We start from the raw sequence: 20,672 nt of genomic DNA on the forward strand, positions 1-20,672 counted from the left end.
ACGCCTTTCTCGAAAATGCAACTTATAATGGTTATTTTGATAGTCATTTTGAAAAAGATGTAAAGCTTGTGACAGAAGACTGATAGAACCAGTTTAGTTTATGCATTTGCTAATGACTAGCTTCTGAAATTAAATTGTTAGTGAAATGCAGTCATGTGTGACTACTGTGTGACTTCATGTGAGTTCTGCTGGATGCAGCTGACGTATCTCTTTTCCCTTATCTTGTGGTGTTTTTGATTTAATTTATCTCCTGAAAGAGTAAACACTGTTTGTCTGTCCCTGATATTGTGCTGAGTGAATTTTACATTTCACCATTCATTTCACAAAGCTTTGAGATTGCCGATTGGCCACTCAAAAGGCTGTCTCACCCAACCAGTTCCAGATCGAAGGTAAAGTCCAATGTTCATCTTACTTCGTTGTGTTTGGAATTGTTTCTGCTGACTGCTCTGACTGTGGCTAAAAGCGATCTAAAATCAAGACTGACAGAATATTGCTGAATAATTGTCTTTCTTGTGAAAGAACACCAACCATTTCCAGTTGAGCAATGAACACAGAAGAAGGGGAGACAAGAGGCACAAATTATATAAGCTTGGATGAATTTAACATTTCCAAAGAGTGGGGATTTGTTTTACCGAATCCATTGGTATGTATCTGGTATTTCTATTGGTGTCAGGTATGAACTAAAATTTTCTGTTCTGCTTCTGTTCGTGAACTTCTGCAGACTTTCAGTGCACAATAGAAATAAATTTTGGAAAGAAGTACATGCAGGTTTATCTTCCAGAAATCTAGCAAGCATGAGAACAGGTAACACTGATGACATTCTTTCTTTGCGTATTTTCAGAGCGTTTTTACTTATTGTCCATTACATTAATCTGCAGCTAAATTTAGAGACAGGTGAATCACATTGAGAACCAACTACCAGTGCCACAAAAAACTTAACAGATTTCCAGTATTCATGTGTGCAGGATGTATGTCCAGCTGCAGCAACTGGTTCATCACATTTCAGAGCTGCAGCGGCAGGAGGACTAACTGTAATGCATCTGCAATTTTGAGATTGTCATGGACAGCACATTCACTGAGGTGGTCACATTGCAGATAAAGACTGAAAGACACAAATTAGATAGGTTCCAACCAGGAGAATAGAGGAAGGCAGGTAGTGTAGGGGTCCACTATGGCTGTCCTCTTCTGAAACAGAGATATGTTTTGAATGCAGTTGAGACCATGGGTTGCAGAATCTTCTGAGGGAAAAGCTGTGGAAATCATGTTCATGGCACCGTTGATAACTCTGGTGTGCAAGAGGGGAGGAAGAAGAATTGCAAGTCTATCGTGATCGGTGATTAAATAGTAGGGGGAACAGATAGTTGTTTCTATGGCTGCAAAAGACACTCCAGGATGATATATTTTAGTCTTTGATATGGAATGAAGGAAGTCTGTGAACAGCTACACGGAATTGAGAATTGTGAAGATGATCAGCCAGCAGTCGTGGTATGTATCAATGCCAACACCATAGGTTTAAAAAAGAGATGAGGTCCCACATACAGAATTTAGAGAATTAGGATGTAAATAACAACAACGTATGACCTCAAAGGTAGCAAGTGCAGGGTATGACCAATGCTATATGCTGGTGAGAGTAAAAATATCTGGATATTCTAGATGAACAAGTGCAAAAATGATGTCAGAGGGAGGCATTCAGATTCCCAGGGCATTGAGACCATTTCTACAAAAAGTGGGACCTGTATAAGCAGGGTGGGTTCCATCTGGGCAGAACAGGGATTGTGAGGTACTTGTTCGTGTTATTGAAGAAGATGAATCTGGAATGACAGGGCATTAGGAGCCTGGGTAGGGAGACAGAGGAGGGTGAAAAAAGGATAGAATGAAAAGACAAAGCTAAGAAAGAAAAGTGGAAGGCAGATGGAAACAAGGGACAGAAACAAACAGGGCCATAGTGCAAAATAAAGCTAAGATGACAAACAAAGTTAAAAAGACAATTCTAAAGGCTTTGAAGTGGAATTAATATAGCATTCATTATAACGTGGATGAATTAGTAGCACAAATAGATATAAATGGTTACAATATATGTACAATTACAGAGATGAATCTGCAGCAAGTGGAACTGAACATCCGGGGTATTCATTATGTGGAAAAGACAGACAATAAAGGAAGGGAGGTAGACTAGCATTGTTAGGAAGACAGATTTAGTGCAAGATTGAGGAAGGATACTGGCTTCAAAAATCCTGATGTACAATCTGTATGGCTGGAGATATGAAACACCAAAAGACTGAAAATGTCATTGAGGGTAGTTTACTGGTTCCCAAACAGTATTAGAAATGGAAGGGAACGCATTAAACAAGAACCGGATATGCATGCAATAAGGGTACAATTGTAATTTACTTCATGTGGTAGCTTTACTTTATACGTAGATTGGATGAACGCAACCAGCTATGGTATTGTGAAGGAGGATTTCATGGAATGTGTACGGAATGACTTTTTAGTCCAATACATTGAGGAACCAATGAACCAGAGAACAGGCTAAATTATAGGGTGGTAATGGTAGGGATTTTAAATTTCCAAACACAGATTGGGACTGCCATAGTATTAAGGGTTTAGATGGAGAGGAATTTAAGTGTGTACAAGAAAATTTTCTGATTCAATATGGATGGAGCTGCTAGAGAAGGTGCAAAACTTGACCTCCTCTTGGGAAATAAGGCAGGGCAAGTGACTGAGGTGTCAGTGGGGGAGCACTTCGGGGCCAGTGACCATAATTCTATTAGTTTTAAAATAGAGATGGAAAAGGATTGACAGCATCTGAAAGTTAAATTTTGACAGTATTAGGCAAGAACTTTCATAAGCTGATTGGGGGGGGTGGATGTTCGCAGGTAAAGGGATAGTTGGAAAATGGGAAGCCTTCAAAAATTAGATAAAGAGACTCAGAGACAGTACGCTCCTGTTAGAGTGAAAGGCAAGGCTGGTTGGTGTAGGGAATGCTGGATGACGTGAGAAATGCAGAGATTGGTTAAGCAAAAGGAGGCATATGTCATATATATAGACACCTCCGCCCTCAGACCCCACCCCTCCAACCGTAACAAGGACAGAACGCCCCTGGTGCTCACCTTCCACCTTACCAACCTTCGCATAAACCAAATCATCCGCCGACATTTCCACCAAAGAGACCCCATCACCAGGAATATATTTCCCTCCCCACCCCTTTATGCCTTCCGCAAAGACCGTTCCCTCCATGACTACCTGGTCAGGTCCACGCCCCCCTACAACCCACCCTCCCATCCTGGCACTTTCCCCTGCCACCGCAGGAACTGTAAAACCTGCGCCCACACCTCCTCCCTCACCTCCATACAAGGCCCCAAAGGAGCTTTCCACATCCATCAAAGTTTTACCTGCACATCCACCAATACCATCTATTGTATCCGTTGCTCCCGATGCGGTCTCCTCTACATTGGGGAGACTGAGCGCCTCCTAGCAGAGCGCTTTAGGGAACATCTCCGAGACACCCGCACCAATCAACCAAACCGCCCCGTGGCCCAACATTTCAACTCCCCCTCCCACGCTGCCGAGGATATGGAGGTGCTGGGCCTCCTCCACCGCCGCTCCCTCACCACCAGACGCCTGGAGGAAGAACGCCTCATCTTCCGCCTCGTACTTTCTCTCCACCTCCACCCTCCTCTAGCTTATCTCTCCACGCTTCAGGCTCACTGCCTTTATTCCTGATGAAGGGCTTTTGCCCGAAATGTCGATTTTGAAGCTCCTTGGATGCTGCCTGAACTGCTGTGCTCTTCCAGCACCACTAATCCAGAATATAGACAGGAGAGATCAAGTGACTCCTTAGAAGAGTATAAAAGCAGTAGGAGTATACTTAAGAGAGAAATCAGGAGGGCAAAAAGAGGACATGAGATAGCTTTGGCAAATAGGGTAAAGGAGAATCCAAAGGAATTCTATAAATACATTAAGGACAAAAGGGTAATTAGGGAGAGAATAGGGCATCTCAAAGATCAGCAAGATCGCTTATGTGTGGGACCGCAGGAGATGGGGGAGATACTGAATGAGTATTTTGCATCAGTGTTTACTGTGGAGAAGGACATGGAAGGTATAAAATGTGGGGAAATAGATGGTGACAGATTGAAAAAATATCCATATTGCAGAGGAGGAGCTGCTGGATGTCATAAAATACATAATACATACACAGGACCTGATCAGGTGTACCCTCGAACTCTGTGGGAAGTTGGGAAAGTAATTGCAGGGCCCTTGCTGAGATATTTTATCACTGATAGTCACAGGTGAGGTGTCGGAAGACTGGAGGTTGGCTAATGTGGTGTCACTATTTAAGAAAGGTGGTAAGGAAAAGCTAGGGAACTGTAGACCGGTGAGCCTGACATCAGTGGTGGGCAAGTTGTTGGAGGGAATCCTGAGGGACAGGATTTACATGTATTTGGAAAGGCAAGGACTGATTAGGGATAGTCAACATGGCTTTGTGCATAGGAAATTGTGTCTCACGAACTCGACTGAGTTTTTTGAAGAAGTAACAAAGAAGATTGATGAGGGCAGAGATGGACGTGATCTATATGGACTGCAGTAAGGCATTCGACAAGGCTCTTCATGGTAGACTGGTTAGCAAGTTTAGATTTCATGGAATATAGGGAGAACTAGCCATTTGGATACAGAACTGGATCAAAAGTAGAAGACAGAGGGTGGGTGATGGAAGGATGCTTTTCAGACTGGAGGCCTGTGACCAATAGTGTGCCCAAGGATCAATGCTGGGTTCAATGCTTTTCATATAAACGATTTGGATGTGAACATAGGAGGTACAGTTAGTAAGTTTGCAGATGACACCAAAGGTGGAGGTGTGGTAGACAGCGAAGAAGGCTACCTCAGAGTATAATGGGATCTTGATCAGATGGGCTACTGGGTCAAGGAGTGGCAGATGGAATTTAATTTAGTTCAATGTGAAATCCTGCATTTTGGAAAAGCAAATCAGGGCAGGACTTACACGCTTAATATTAAGGTCCTGGGGAGTGTTGCTGAACAAAAGACCTTGGAATGCAAGTTCACAGTTCCTTGAAAGTGGAGTCGCAGATGGATAGGAAAGTGAAGAAGGCATTCAGTATGCTTTGTGACGGACTAGGCCAGACCACTCAAAACATTCTTAAGCAGGCAGCCCAGACCATACCTTTGCTATTTGTTTCAGTAAGTGTACTGTGACAATTACCTGGAGTAAGTTTGCTAGGTTGACTACCAGTTTTGAGAACAAACAAAAGTTTATTCACAAAATTATGGAATGAAACACAAAGAACAGTATAAAGAAGACCCACAGACTTCAATCTATCCAATCTAGACTTAATTATGCTGTTTCGAAAAATACATGCAACAGTCCCAATAAACAAATGCTTAAACAGAGAGCAAAAATGAAACAAAAGCTTACAGGTCGAAGTTAGGAGAGAGAGTTTAGCAGCAAAAAGAGAAAATGCTGGAAAATCTCAGCAGGTCTGGCAGCATCTGTCAGGAGAGAAAAGAGCTGATGTTTCAAGTTTAACTGACCCTTTGTCAAAGCCAAGAGTTTAGCAGATTGTGTCCACACAGCTTCTGCTGCTGAACTGACTCAAGCAAGACTTCACCTTTTAGGACTGACCAGTCCTCTTTCATTATACAGGTCACTTCTAAAACGTAAAAGCTTTGTCTGAAAGTCTCATCTATTTTCATAGAAACAAAAAGGCCTCTCAGTAAACTCTTCCATCTCTGTACCAAACCAGTCGTTTCGGAGCCTAGACTATTTTATGAATACTCTGAAAAAAAAAACAAGGATATAATATCCTTGAGAAAGGAACAGCTTTTAGAAAAAAGGGCCCACTTTGTGACAGCTTTCCTTTATGGTCAGAGCATTGAGTATAGGAGTTGGGAGGTCATGTTGCAGCTGTACAGGACATTGGTCAGGCCAATTTTGGAATATTGTGTGCAATTCTGGTTTCCCTCCAATAGAAAGAATGTTATGAAACTTGAAAGGGTTCAGAAAAGATTTACAAGGATGTTGCCAGGATTGGCAAATGCTAGATGGAGAGACCGAATAGGCTGGGTCTGTTTTCCCTGGCACCTCTGAGACTAAGGGATGACATTATAAAGGTTTATAAAATCACGAGGGTCGTGGATAGGGTAAACAGACAAGGTATTTTCCCTGGGTTGGGAGAGCCAGAACTAGAGGGCATAGGTTTAGGGTGAGAGGGGAAAGATTCAAAAGGGACATAAGGGGAAACATTTTCATGCAAAGGATGGTGTAAGTATGGAATGAGCTGCCAGAGGAAGTGGTGGAGGCTGGTACAATTACAATATTTAACAGGCATCTGGATGGTTACATGAATAGGAAGGGTTCAAAGGGATATTTGTCAAATGCTAGCAAATGGAACTAGACTAATTTTGGATTTCTGGTCTGTATGGCCGAATTAGACCAAGGGGGCTGTTTTCATGCTGTCCATCTCTATGACTCTATTCTCGACTGGCTATTGTGCAATAAAAAAGGATTAATTAACAATCTTGTTGCGTGGAATCCCTCAGGGATAACTGACCATAATATTCAAGAATTCTTCATTCGGAATTTAGAAATTTATGAAATTCTAACAGGACTGGACAGGGTAAATCAATGAAGTATGTTCCCAAAGACCAGGCATTTCAAAACCACGGGGGACGGTCTTAGGATATGGAGTTGGCAATTTATAATTGAGATGAAATTAAATTTCTTCAGCCAGAGAGTGGTGAGCCTGTGGAATTGTCTGCCATAGGAAGTGGTTGTGGCCAAAACATTAAACGTTTTCAGGTTTTTTTAAGGCTAACGGAATCAAAGAGTCTGGGGAGAAAGTAGGAACAAGGTACTGAGATGGATGATCAGCCATTATTATAATGGATGGCAGTGCAAACTCAAAGAGCCAAATGGCCTACTCCTACTCCTATCTTGTATGTATCTAGTTTAAGACGAAGAGTGAAGTGATTGAATCCATAACTAAATCCCTAAATCTAAATGAAAAGAATTACAAAGGAATGAGGTGTGAATTGGCAAGGTTTGACTCAAAGAGAATCTCACTGAAAGGGTTGGATGGTTGATAAGCAGTTGTTCATAGTTAAAGAACATGCTCGTGAATTACAACAATTATTCATTCCTGTATGGTGCAAAATTAGAAGAGGAAAGGTGGAGATCCAAGATGGCAGCGATCTAAGAAGATTGCACTCCAGAGCTCCACATCGCGGGATGAATCTTCAACCCGCCCAACCCAGACTGTTGCGATGTCTTGGGACTCCGGAAGGATTGTGGAGTCCCAAGAAAATTCTAAAAGTTAACTTACCTGCATTTCCTGAAAAAGGGAGGAGGAACATCCGAGGCTGGGCCTGCGGCCCAGACTGCAGGGTCCTCAGAGTCGATTACTGTCCAGGTCCTGGTGAATGAACTCGCGAAATCTCGTGAGATGCTGGGGAAACAGATTGAAGAGAAGCTGTCCAATCTCTCTCATGCTGCAGAAGCATGAGCAGCAACTGGGAGACCTGTAGAGAAGGCCAGATGAGATGGAGTACAGGGTCACAGTGGTGGAAGCTGATGCCAGTTCATCCAAGGATAGGATCCAAGCCCTGGAGACACAGGTCTGTAACTTGCGCAACCAAGTGGATGATCTTGAGAATAGGGGCAGGAGAGAAAACATTCAGATCATCGGTCTGACTGAGGGTAAGGAAGGTGAGCGGTCTGCAGAATTTGTTGAGGATTGGCTGCTGAAATTCCTTGACTTGGAGGCTGGCATGAGAGGATTGAAGATAGAGAGGGCTCACTGGGTTGCAGCGCAGAGACCGGGTCTGGGTCAACGTCCTCGTCCTGGTGCAGTTCCATCATTACCTGGATAAGGAAAGAGTCATGAAGGCTTCCAGAGTCCAGGGGAAGGATTCAAAGTTCCCAATTTGAGAAGGTTCTAAGATCATGTTCTTTTAGGTCTTCTCAGCGGTGGTGATGCAGAAACAAAAATCTTACGATGGTGTCAAGAGAAGACTGAGGGAGCTTGGGGTTCAGTTCTCCCTGAGTTATCCAGCGGTGCTACAGTTCACCTTAGATGGATCCATGCATCTCTTTGTCACGTTGAAGAAGTCAAGAGTCTTTGTGGACAAATTAACCTAGTTTGAACAATTTTAGTATGTATAAATAGCATTGCTTGGCTATGTCTTTATTGTTTTGTACAAGAAACGGAGGAAGTTTGGCTGGAGCTTCATTTTTCAATTTTTTTTCTACTGATAATAATTTGGTTTAAACTATTTTTGGCAGCAGCTGAGATGTATATTTTCAATTTCTAAGTTAGGATATACCAAAGGATGGGTGGGGTATTTATTCCTTCTTTTAAAAAAATGCTTTTTAAATTCATATTGGTATTCTCAGATGTGTTTACTCCTTTCTGCTTGTGTTTGCAGTGCGGCTCTAGCTGGGAGAAGTGAAGGTGTCTGGGATGGTTAGATGCCTACTTATGGGCAGTTTGGGATGGGTAGTTGCCCCGTCTGGGCTGCTGGCGCTTTATATATTGCTTTTCTTTTGGTTTTTCTTTGTCTTTAATTTTTAATAGTTTTGTAGGTTTGTTAAATGCAGTGGTTTTGGTTAATGTAGTTTTTATATTTGGTGGATCATGTGACACTAAGGCGCAGCGATTTGTGGTTCGGGTTCCTCCTTTCTGGAATTTAAATGTTATTGCAGAAGGTTATAGCTAATGACTTGATTAAATGGTGTACCTGGAATATCAAGGAAAGTCACAGACCAATTAAGAGGAAGAAGGTACTTTTGAGTATGAGAAAGGAGAAGGTGGACATTGCTTTGTTACAGGAGATACACTTGGATGACAAGGAGCATCTGAAATTACAGCAGAATGGCTTTAACCGAGTTTATTTTTTATCATTTAATACCAGAAGTAGGGAATTTGGCTCTATTGGTCAGGAAGAATCTCCCATTTAAGTTGTTAAAGTGTGTTAAAGACACAAGTAGGAGATTTGTAATTCTTAAAGCCTAGATAAATGGGGAAGAATATGGTGTTTTAAATACTTATTGCCCTCCAGCTCATCCCCTTAAATTTTTAGTAGATGCTTTTTCTAAGTCTTAAGTCCTGGGACATCATTATAGGGGGAGATTTTAACTGTCTCATGGATCCCACAGTAGACAGGTTGCCCAAAGGTCCCTCGATACCCTCTGCACAAAGTAAACAGTTAGCGGATCTGTGTGGGGAGATGGGTTTGATGGACGTCTGGAGGCTACTCCACCTTACAAGCCGGGATTTTACATTTTTCTTCAATCCGCACATGGTGTCACACTAGGATTGACTTTTTTCTGACCCCTGAGGTAACCCTGGATTTGGTGGCATCTTGTACGATTGGTAATATTACCATCTCTGATCATGCTCCAGTGTACTTTATGGTTAAGATTAAGGATGTTACAGTGGGTTCATGGCACTGGCAAATGGATCCCTTTATCCTCAAAGATAATAGTTTGTGGAGTATTTCTCTAGTGAATTTCGGGCATTCCTAGACATCAACTTAGGCTCAGTTGGTAGTTCATCTATCTTTTGGGAAACTGCCAAAGCATATGCTAGGGGTTAGTGAGTTTTGAGAAGATTTGTCGCTCAAGTTGAGGTTCTGGTTGTAGGTTTGCTTGCTGAGCTGGAAGGTTCATTTTCAGACATTTTGTCACCATACTAGCTAACATCTTCAGTGAGTCTCCGGACGAAGCGCTGCTGGTGTTTCCTGCTTTCTATTTATATGTTTTGGTTTCCTTGAGTTGGAGATGTAATTTCCTGGGGTGATGTCAGTTCCTACAGTGAAGTCATTCTCTGTTCTTTTTCTCAAGGGTTGGCAAATGGGGTCCAAGTTAATGTGTTTGTTGATAGAGTTTCAGTTGGAATGCCATGCTTCTAGGAATTCTCATGTGATACAATCAGTGCAGGCCTCAAAGATAGATAAGACTCATGAGGCTCTAAGGGAGATTATTCTGCTGGAGGAGTTTAGAAACTCACTTACAGAGATGATAAGAATTCACGTGGAGGAACAGAAAGTTCAGGAAGTGAGAAGGGCAGCTGAATTAGCAGATGAATACATGTTGGTGCAAAAAACAAGCTTTCAGCCAGAATTTTGTCCTCTGAGGGAGAGAAGTTAGGAGAAGGGGAGATCCTACACTATGAAACAAAGAGTAGAGAACACTGGTTCTTTTCCAAGAATCAGGTTGTGACTAATAGGGTACCACAAGGATCAATGCTTGAACCTCAGCTATTTACATGATTTTAAATTACCCTGGACAGGGGAACCAAATGAAATATTTCCAAATGTGCTCATGACATAGACCACATGGAATTGAGAGTCGTGAAGGGGTTATGTGGAGGCTTCAAGGTGGTTTAGACAAGTTGAGTAAGTGGGTAAAAAATGGCAGATGCAGTACAATGTGGCTAAATGTGAAGTCATACACTTTGGTGTGAAAAACAACAAGTTGGAGTATTATTTAAATGGTGATATATTAGTGAGTGTGTACAAAGAGATCTGGGTGTCCTTGTACTCCAGTCAATGAAAATAGGCAGTTTCAGCAAGCAATTACTGTCACAAAGCGGGTCCTTTTTTCTAAAAACTGTTCCTTTTCTCAAGGATACTGTGTCCTTGGTCTTTTTTCAGAGGGGTCGTAAACCACTCAGGCTCTGAATTGACTGGTTTGGTAGAGAGATGAAAGGCTTTTTTGTTGAAATGTAAACAGATGAGACTTTAGGCCAAAGCTTATGCTTTAGAAGTGACCTGTATAATGAAAGGAGAGTGGTCAGTTCTAGAAACTGGAGTTTTGTTTGAGTCAATTCAGCCATGAAGCTGTGGTGAAACAGGCTGCTAAACTCTCTCTTTCCTTCTGCCCTTCTAACTTCGACCTGTGAGTTCTGTAGGTGTTCCTTATTCTGTTCTTTGTGTTTCATTCTGTAATTTTGTGAATAAAGTTTTGTCTGTTTTAAAACCTGGTAGTCAACCTAGCTAACTTATTCTGGGTAATTTTCACTGTACACTTACTGAAACAAATAGCAAAGGTATGGTCTGGGCTGCCTGTTTAAGAATGTTTTGAGTGGTCTGGCCTTGTCTGTAACATTAGGAAGGCAGATGTTTTGTTGGTATCATTGCAAGGGGATTTGAGTTCAGTAATAAGGATATCTCCTTGCACTTACACAATATTTATGCCAATCTTTCCAATCCTTCCTCTTATTCATTTCCAAAGCTCTTGCTCACAATAAGGGTTCAGGAGAGGGAAGCAACAAGTGGAAGATTTGAAAGCAGAAGGTTCAACAAGAGGAAATATTGGAAGAATTGACATATAAGTGGGGAAGGCAGCAGCAGAAGACATTGTAAGCTTGAAAAGTCAGCAACAAGGGGATGGGTCAGGCATGGGAGAGGCTGCAAGTTCCAAGGGTTGACAGTGAGAGGTTGGGGCAAGGAGCTTGGGTTTGTGATGAGTGAGAAGTTCAAGCAGAGGGCTAGGTGGCAAGAAGGTAAGGAGAAAACTATCATACTTCTTTTATATTTTAAAATGTATTTTATTTTAAAGCTTAGTTTATTCATCAATCTAAGAATTTTGCAATTTAGAGTACTTTACGTTCAGTGCAGAGTGTTACATACTTTTTCTGATGAGAAAGGTGCGAACTATAGTTTTTCCATTTTTGTCAGGAGGATAATCTGATTCACTTAAAGTTGCATTTCTCAGGAGTATTGCTACAACTTTGGGTGATACTGATTTGTTTAAAACTATATCAATACAAAGAGGCCACACTCTCTTGACCTGTGAAACTACAAATATGTCACTTTGATCTCATCAATTTATTTGTTTAATTTAATGCCGAATGAAACTATACTTGTACTGTAGTCAATGTTTTGTGTTTCAGATAAATTTCAAAGTGAGCTACTGTAAAAACTCCAGTTGCTTGAAAACTTGCTAAAATCATAACCTTGCTACTTTTTTCAATTAATTAAAATCTTATGCATTAAAATTGCTTACCTTCAACTTCCTGGGGTTTATCATTGGCCAGAAACTGAACTGGACAGGCCATTTAAATACTGTGGCTACAAGAGCAGGTCAGTTGCCTGGAATTCGGGAGCAAGTAACTCAACTCCAGTTCCGCAGGGTCTATCCACCAACATAAGGCACAAGTTGGGAGAATGCCAGAGCACTTTTCACTCCCCTGGATAAATGATTCTCCAACAACACTCAAGAAGCTTGTCTCCATCCGTGGCAAAGTGGCCAACTGACTGCCAGAACTGCCAACTTTAGCATTTACTTCCTTTATCATCAGTGGACAGAGGTAGCAGTGTATATAAATGAATTGCAGTTACTTATTAAGGCTCCTCAGCAACACCTTCCAAAGCCACGATCTCCACCACCTTGAAGAACAACGGCAGCAGACATATGGGCACACAAGCAGTTGCAGGTTCCCATCCGAAATACATGCAGTCCTGATTTGCAACAATTTCACTGTTCCTTTAATGTCCCTGGATATAACCCTGGAATTCCCTTCCTGACAAACTTGTGAGTGTTCCTACAGCCAAAGGACTGTGGCTGTCCAAAAAGGCAGGCTCCTCACCATCTTCAAAGCATTTCAGGAAAGGTCTAGCCAGTGATGTCAACATTCCGTGAAAGAAAAATGAAATCTCGAGCAACTTTAATTAAACAATATTTCATATGAGGCCCAACTTCAAACATGTATTTTCCCGTCTCTATGAGATCAACTTGGAAGATGCTATTTTAAATAAATCATGTGTACTAAGCCCCAGTAATACCCATTTAACCTGACAAGAGTTGACAATTTAGGGCATCATGGAGTGGTTACCTTTCAGAAGGAATCAGTTTGGTCTTTTCAATTCAAGTTGACTCTTGCTACAGCAATTTAGATTGTCACAATCTACTGCTCTTTCCTTTTGAACCAATACTTTTTCCAATTCAGGAGCTTATCCAATTTCCTTTTCAAGGCGACAGCTGTACCTACCGATATAACCCTATCAGGCAGTGCATTCTGGATAACTGAACTAAAAAAGGAATAGTTTTGCCCGATCTATTTTGCTCAGATCCCTCATGATTTTGGACACTTCTGTCAAGCCTCTATTTTCTGTTCTTGAACCACCTCAAAATCTATCCACATAATTCATCAGGACCATTATCCCAACTAAACTACTGTTATGAAGTTGAAGGTGTGGACTGTACTTTCAAGAGAGAGTGAATGCTATTCGGAACTGAGAGCTTATAAGCAACTGTGATATGACTAGATAGCAATCTCAGAGTGCATTAGAAAATTGAAAATATGTAACATCTGGCTGTGAAATGGATACCTGAGTTGATTGCTGTTTTGACAACAATTCAAATTAACCAATCAATTTAAATTATGCCCCAGGATACTAAAACTGAATTGAGTTTCAATTTACTGTTTTGCCAACATTGAACCAATGAGACGATCTGATGTTGGGGATATAAAAAAGGCAGGCATTTTGAAAAGTGGAGACAAAGCAACTGCCATTGACACAGATCCAAGAAGTTAGGAAACATTCTCTATCAAAGGTACCTTTTCATATGAAACATATTCAGAGTAATAAGAAAGAAGACGACCCAGGGAGATCTTCAGCCAGAAGAAGACAGACACTGAAGACGACAGTCACTGCATGGTTTTGAAATTAAGTCGATGTAATTTTAATAAGTATCTTATTGGAACAGCATATTGTTGGAGGCAGGTAATAAGCAGTTAAGAGAAGGGGGGCTTAGAGTTGTGAATAGTTGTTGTTTAATGTTCACTTTTAGAGTTAAAGAATAAATTGATTTTATTTTCTTTATTTAGTGAAATTTGGGAATTCTCTGTCACTCATATTTTAACAGATTATGAGGCAAGGTGAGCTTTTCTGGATGTTTGGTTTAATTAAAAGGGTTCACAGCTTTGTTGTAACACTACTCAAAGAAAAGAAACTTGAGACCAGAATGTGTCATACATTAAGAAACAGAGTGAAGAGCCAAATGGACCCTTCATTGCATTTCAGATCATGTTTTTGTAAGAATGTAAATAACTTAGGAACTTCATAAACTCAGATATTACTTGTATTAACTTAGACTTTGGAAAGTGGCATTGATTCCTCTGGGGAACATTGAAAAGTAAGCAACAAAATTAATTTATCAGAAAACACATGTGACAATGTTTAGCACAAATATATTTTTTACAAAAATTATGTTTGATTCACTTGCTGAGTAACTATCTTCTTCTCAACAGTCTGACCTACCAAAAATGTACCAACCTTGGATGGAGATTGCAAACAACTTAACCCATTTGATTGAACATCATCAGCTTCGTTGTGAAGTCAACAACGTAGGTTTTTCATTTACAACTCTTACAATGCATGAATGTGACCAGAGGCTTACGTGGCCTCAGCAATACATCTCTGCTTTTGTAATCCAACCCTCTTAAAATGAATGCTAATATTGTATTTGCCTTCCTAACTGCCAAATGAACTTACATGTTAACCTTAAGAGAGTCCTGAACTAGGACCCCCAAGTCTCCTTATGCTTCAGATTTCCAAAGCCTTTCCACATTTAGAAAATAATTCACACCCCTGATCTTCCTACCAAAGTACATAAGTTCACACTTTCCCACATTGTAGACCATATACAGTATTGCTTATTTGTCCACTCTCCTAGCTTTTCCAACTCCTTTTGCAGCCACTCGGCTTCCTCAACACGCCCATCCCTCCACCTATATTTGTGTCATCTGTAAATGTAGCACCAATGTCCTCAGTTTTTATCATCCAGCTTGTTAACGTATAATGTGTACAAGTGCAGTCCCAACACTGACCCTGTGAAACTCCACAAGTCACCAGCTGCTATCCTGAGAAAGACCCCTTTATCCCCTCTCTGTGCCTTCTGCCAGTCAGCTGATCCTATATCCGTACCAGTACCTTCCCCTGACATCATGGGCTATCATTTTATTTTGCAGCCTCCTGTGCAGGATTTTGTCAAAAGCCTTCTGACAATTCAAACAGATGATGTGCACTGGTCCTCCTTTGTCTGCTAACTCCTCAAAGAATTCCAACAGATTTGTCAGGCATGACCTTCCCTCGGTAAAGCTGTGCTGACACAGCCCTATTTTACCATGCACAACCAAGTACCCTGCAATCACATCCTTAATAATGGACTCTAAAATCTTTGGTCGATTAGTGCATTGGTGATGACCATAAGACACATTATGTATTACGCACATTTGGTGAGGAGGTTCCTGTTGCAGTGGAATTCCTGACTCCTTCCTTTGCAACATTTCCTTTGCAACTAAAGCATCCTTTCTAGTTTGAGTCATAGAGATGTACAGCACGGAAAAAGACCCTTCAGTCCAACTCGTCCATGCCGACCAGATATCCCAGCCTAATCTAGTCCCACTTGCCAGCACCTGGCCCATATCCCTCCAAATCCTTTGAAGTCCCCAGGGATGATAATTTTTCATCCTTAGGACTGTTTGTGAGTATGGCATCCAAGGTGGAGTTGGAGCCTTCTTTTGAGTCACCTCGAGCATCACGAGTTGGAGTATAGGCACTCTTGACTGTTGCCCGCTGGTTCTTAGCAAGCTGCAGCAGGAGAGGCATCAGGTAATCATTGAAACTAACAGGAAGTTCCAAGAGTCGGTTGATGAATTCATTCTTGATAGTGAGTCCATTTCCATGCATCCTGGATTGATTCTTGGATTTCCCTCTTCAGACGAAGGTGTAACCACCACCATCTTCCCCCAACTGCCTTTCATCTGCTCTTTGAGTCTCCTGCAGGTCAAAAATCTCAATGTTGAAGTGCCCGAGTTCATGAGCAACAAGGGTAATTCTTTGTTCTGGATGATTGTTTTGCTCATTTCCTATGAGGGTCTGTACATTCCAGGTTCCGAGGTTGAGTTTGACTTTGGTTTTCAGACAGCAGGTGGTTGAGCCTGCTGAATAAAGTTTCCCAGTGAGGTTAGTGATGGAACAGGGTATTTTGAACGCATCTTGTCTTGCCCCCTTCCCCATATGGGGTGAGCAGTCTGTGTCCTGAAGAGGGCTGCTCAGTTGTGAAGAAGGCTGTCGGAATGCTTTCCTGTTCTTAGCCCAAGTGTGAAATGACTAAGTCAAACTCTACCATGTGTGTGTGTCGCCCTGAAGCTCAGGACTTCCAGATGTCACAATCCTGTCCCTGTCACCTCTTGTTGTTAGCGTAGGGCTTGTGTTGTGTGTGCTGGGGTGTTGAATTCCTCTCAGTAGATGCCTTGTGCCAAACAATTTTTTTTTAACATGGTAATGCTATTGCACATAGCATACACGTGGTGCTTGATAGCAGATAGATCCAGTCCAGTGGCAAGGAGTTCTCGACAACTGGAGATTTCCCGACTGCTGCAGCCTTCATCTGCTGTTGCTGTCATGATAACATATGAATATCTTGCACTGGGGATTGCTGGTGAGGGCTTATTTTGGATTGCAATTTGTTTGGTTCCTCTCCTTTGACCTTACCATCATGGGTGGTTCTGCCAGGAGTTACAAACTCCTGATGGCATCACTATCGGGATCAACAAAATGCTCAAGCTTCTCCTGTGTAGCAAGGTAGCAATTTGAAAAAAAGGAATTAGCTATAAAAATCCTATGTAAAAGGTTAAAATTCACACAACACCAGGTTATAGTCCAACAGGTTCAATTGGAAGCACACTAGCTTTCGGAGCAATGTTCCTCTACCACCTGATTAAGGAGCGTCGCTCGGAAAGCTAGTGTGTTTCCAATTAAACCTATTGGACTATAACCTTGTGTTGTGTGATTTTTAACTTTGTATACCCCAGTCTAACACCGGCATCTCCAAATTATGTAAAAGGTGTTTTGGTAGAACCATAGAAATGATACAGCACAGGAGGAGATGTTTTGGATCATCTTGTCCATGCTTACCCAAAGGCACAAGATGCCCTTTCTAATCACATCTTCATGATGTGGCCCATAGCTCTGCAGCTTACAACCCTTAAGGTGCAGATCAAGGTACTTTTTGAGAGTTTCTGCCTCCACCAGTAACTCAGGCAGTGAAGTTCAGACACCCACCACCCTCTGCATAAAAGAGTTTATCATCACATCTCTTGTAATTCTTCTACTATTTCACTTAAATCTATAACCCCTGGTTTTATGAACTCACTGCCAAGGGTAAGAAGTTTCTTCTGTCTACTCTATCTCTACCCCTCACAGTCTGTATACCTCAGTCATGTCACCCCTCAACCTTCTCTGTTTATGGAAAACAACCCCAACCTCCATTCTCTCCTTACAGCTACAATTCTTTAGTCCTGGTGATATTCTGATAAATCTCTCTGCGATCTCTCCAGATTAATTACATCCTTTCTGTAAAGTGGTGACCAGAACTGCACACAATACTCCAGTTGTTGCCTCAACAGTGCCTTGGACAGTTTCATCATTCTATCCTACTTTTGTATTCTATACCTCTGCCAACGAAGGTGACCTTTCTAAATGCATTCTTTGCAATCTTATCTATCTTACGACCTATGCATTTACACACCAAGATCTCTCACTTTATCGACACCTCTCAATACATTTCCATTTATTGTCTATTCCCTTATACTATTTGAATGCATTACCTCACACGAGATCAAATGGGTCAATGGGCTGACAAATGGCAGGCGGAGTTCAATCTGGATAAATTTATGGTAGGGCCTTGGGTCATGTCGTAGAACAGAGGCAACTAAGTTTCAGATACATAATTATTTGAAGTTTGCGTCACATATAGATAGGGTGGTTAAAATGACGTTTGGCACATTTGCCTTCATTGCCCAGTCCTTCAAGCATAAGAATTGGGATGTCATGAACAGGACATTGGTGAGGCCTCTTCTGGAATACTATATCCAGTTCTGGCTGCCCAATTTTAGGAAGGACATTACTAAACTGGGGAGGGTTCAGAAGTGATTCATCACAATGTTGCCGGGTAAGAAGTTTTGAACTGTAAAGAAAAGCTGGGATTATTTCACTGGAGCATGTTAGGTTCAGAGCTGACCTTATGGAAGTTTATAGAATTATGAGGGGTTATAAATAGGGTTAATTGCAGATGTCTTTTCCCTAGGATGGGAAATTTCAAGACTAGAAGGCACGTTTTTCAGGTGAGGGGAGAGAGGTTTAAAAACTTTTTACAGAAGGCGGTTTGCATGTGGAATGAACTTCCTGAGGAAGTGGTTCGTGGATGTGGGCACAATTACAACATTTAAAAGACATTTGGATAAGTACATAGATAGGAGAGGTTTGGAGGTGTATGAGTGAGGAGCAGGCAGGTGGGACTAGTTTAGTTTGAGATTATGTTCAGCATGGACTGGTTGGACTGAAGGGTCTGTTTCCATGCTGTATGACTCTACGACTTCAAGTCATAGAGGTGTACAGCATGGAAACAGACCCTTCAGTCCAACTTGTCCATGCCAACCTGCACTCCAAGGTCTCTGTGCTCAGCAACACTCACCAGGACTTTACCATTAAGTGTATAAGTCCTGCTCTGATTTGGTTTTCCAAAATGCAGTACCTCGTATTTTCTTCACTGCCCACTACACCTCTAATTTTGGTGTCATCTGCAAACTTACTAACTATACCTTCTACATTCACATGCAAATAATTTATATAAATTATGAAAAGCAGTGGACCCAGCACCAATCCTTATGGCACAGTACTGATCATAGGCCACCAGTCTGAAAGGCTACCCTCCACCACCCTCTGTCTTCAACCTTTGAGCTCGTTCTGTTTCCAAATGGTTAAATCTCCTTGTATTCCATGTGACCTAACCTTGCTAACCAATCTACCATGAGTGATCTTGTTGAATTCCTTGCTGAAGTCGATACAGATCACGTCCACCGCACTGCTTTCAGCAATCCTCTTTGTTACTTAGTCATAGAGTTGTACAGATGGAAACAGACCCTTCAGTACAACTTCTTCAAAATTACTCAAGTTAGTAATACATGATTTCCCACACAGAAAGCCATGTTGACTGTCCCTAAACAGGCCTTCCCTTTTCAAAATTATGTAAATCCTGTCCCTCAGGTTGCCCTCCAAACACTTGCCCACCATCAATGTCAGGTTCACTGGTCTACAGTTCCCTAGCTTTTCCTTACCACCTTCCTTAAATAATGGCACCATGTTAGCCAACTTCCAGTCTTCTGGCACCTCACTTGTGACTATCGATGATATAGTTATCTCAGCAAGGGGCCCAGCAATCACTTCCCTAGCTTCCCACAGGTACACCTGATCAGACTCTGGGGATCCACCTTTATGCATTTTAAGACATCCAGTACTTCCTCCCCTGTAATATGGACATTTTTCAGGAAACTGTCTATTTCCACACATTCTTATATCTTCCATGTCCTTCTCCACAGTAAATACTGATGCGAAATACTCATTTAGTATCTCCCCCACCTCCTGCGGTTCCACACATCAGCTGCCTTTCTGATCTTTGAGGGGCCCTATACTTCCCTAGTTACCCTTTTGTCCTGAATGTATTTATAAAATCCCTTTGGATTCTCCTTAACCCTATTTGCCAAAGCTATCTCATGTCCCCTTTTTGCCCTCCTGATTTCCCACTTAAGTATACGCCTACTGCCTTTTTATTCTTCGACAGAATTCACTTGATCTCTGCTGCCTATACCTGATATATGCTTCCTTCGTTTTTTTAACCAAAATCTTAATGTCTCTCATCATCCAGCTTTCTCTGCACCTACCAGCCTTTTCTTTCACCATAACAGGAATATACTGTTTCTGGACGCTCGCTATTTCATTTTCTCATTTTCCAGCCGACCCCTTACCTGTGAATATCTGCCCCCAAACAACTTTTGAAAGTTCTTGCCTAATACTATCAAAATTGTCCTTCCTCCAATTTAGAACTTTAACTTTTAGATCCGGTCTATCCTCTTCCACCACCATTTTAAAACTACCAGAATTATGGTTGCTGGCCCCAAAATGATGCCCCACTGATATTTCAATCACCCATAGGTTATTAACAGTCATGTTAATTGTGAATTCCTGTCCTGATTCAATTATCATGTTTCTGAGCTGATGTTATTGTTCAGGGAGCAAGAGTGGGATATTTGTCTGATAGCTCCCTTTCCTAGCTCAGAAGCATAGGAACATATGAACTAGGAGCTGGATTACAACGTTCGGCCCCTGAAGCCTACTCCACCGATCAATAAGACCATGGCTAATCTGTTTGTGGCCTCAACTCTATATTATAGTTATTTCCTGATATTTGCTGACTCCTTTGAAAATCATGAATCTTTCTGCCTTAAAGGTTTTCAACAAATCTTCCTCTACTGCTCTCCGCGTAAGCGCATTCTAAAATTCCCACATGATAACTCTTGACCTGATGCCATTGCTGTCACACCTTCTGTCGTCAACTCACCAAACAAGATGGAAATCAAATCTGATGGTTTTGAAAGATGTTTGGGGATACTGCAAGTGTTGATTGTTTAATTTCTCCAGATAAGCAAAATAATCTCTCATTTCATTCTCAATCTCTGTTCAGTAAAGTGTGCTGTCCAATGGACACTTCTAAACATTAAAGTGAAGACAGCATAAATGTCAGTTTAGATTAGACTAGATTCCCTACAGTGTCGAAACAGGCCCTTCAGCCCAACAAGTCCACACTGACC

General features: G+C 41.6%; 1 protein-coding gene across 2 annotated transcripts in view; it reads left to right on the forward strand.

Annotated features, from left to right (window-relative positions):
* The first annotated feature begins 386 nt into the window (after positions 1-386).
* Positions 387-20,672, forward strand: part of ido1 (indoleamine 2,3-dioxygenase 1) — a 52,672-nt gene continuing 32,386 nt past the window's right edge. The window contains exons 1-2 of one of the 2 annotated variants that reach the window (XM_043681475.1): positions 387-643; positions 14,271-14,366. In XM_043681475.1, the coding sequence (XP_043537410.1) occupies positions 545-643; positions 14,271-14,366 (195 nt within the window). In that variant the 5' untranslated portion in view covers positions 387-544. The remainder of the gene's footprint in view (positions 644-14,270; positions 14,367-20,672) is intronic. The other variant, XM_043681474.1, reaches the window with a different exon arrangement.

The sequence above is a fragment of the Chiloscyllium plagiosum genome, chromosome 42 (assembly GCF_004010195.1).
Source record: "Chiloscyllium plagiosum isolate BGI_BamShark_2017 chromosome 42, ASM401019v2, whole genome shotgun sequence".
Classification (NCBI taxonomy): Eukaryota; Metazoa; Chordata; class Chondrichthyes; order Orectolobiformes; family Hemiscylliidae; genus Chiloscyllium; species Chiloscyllium plagiosum.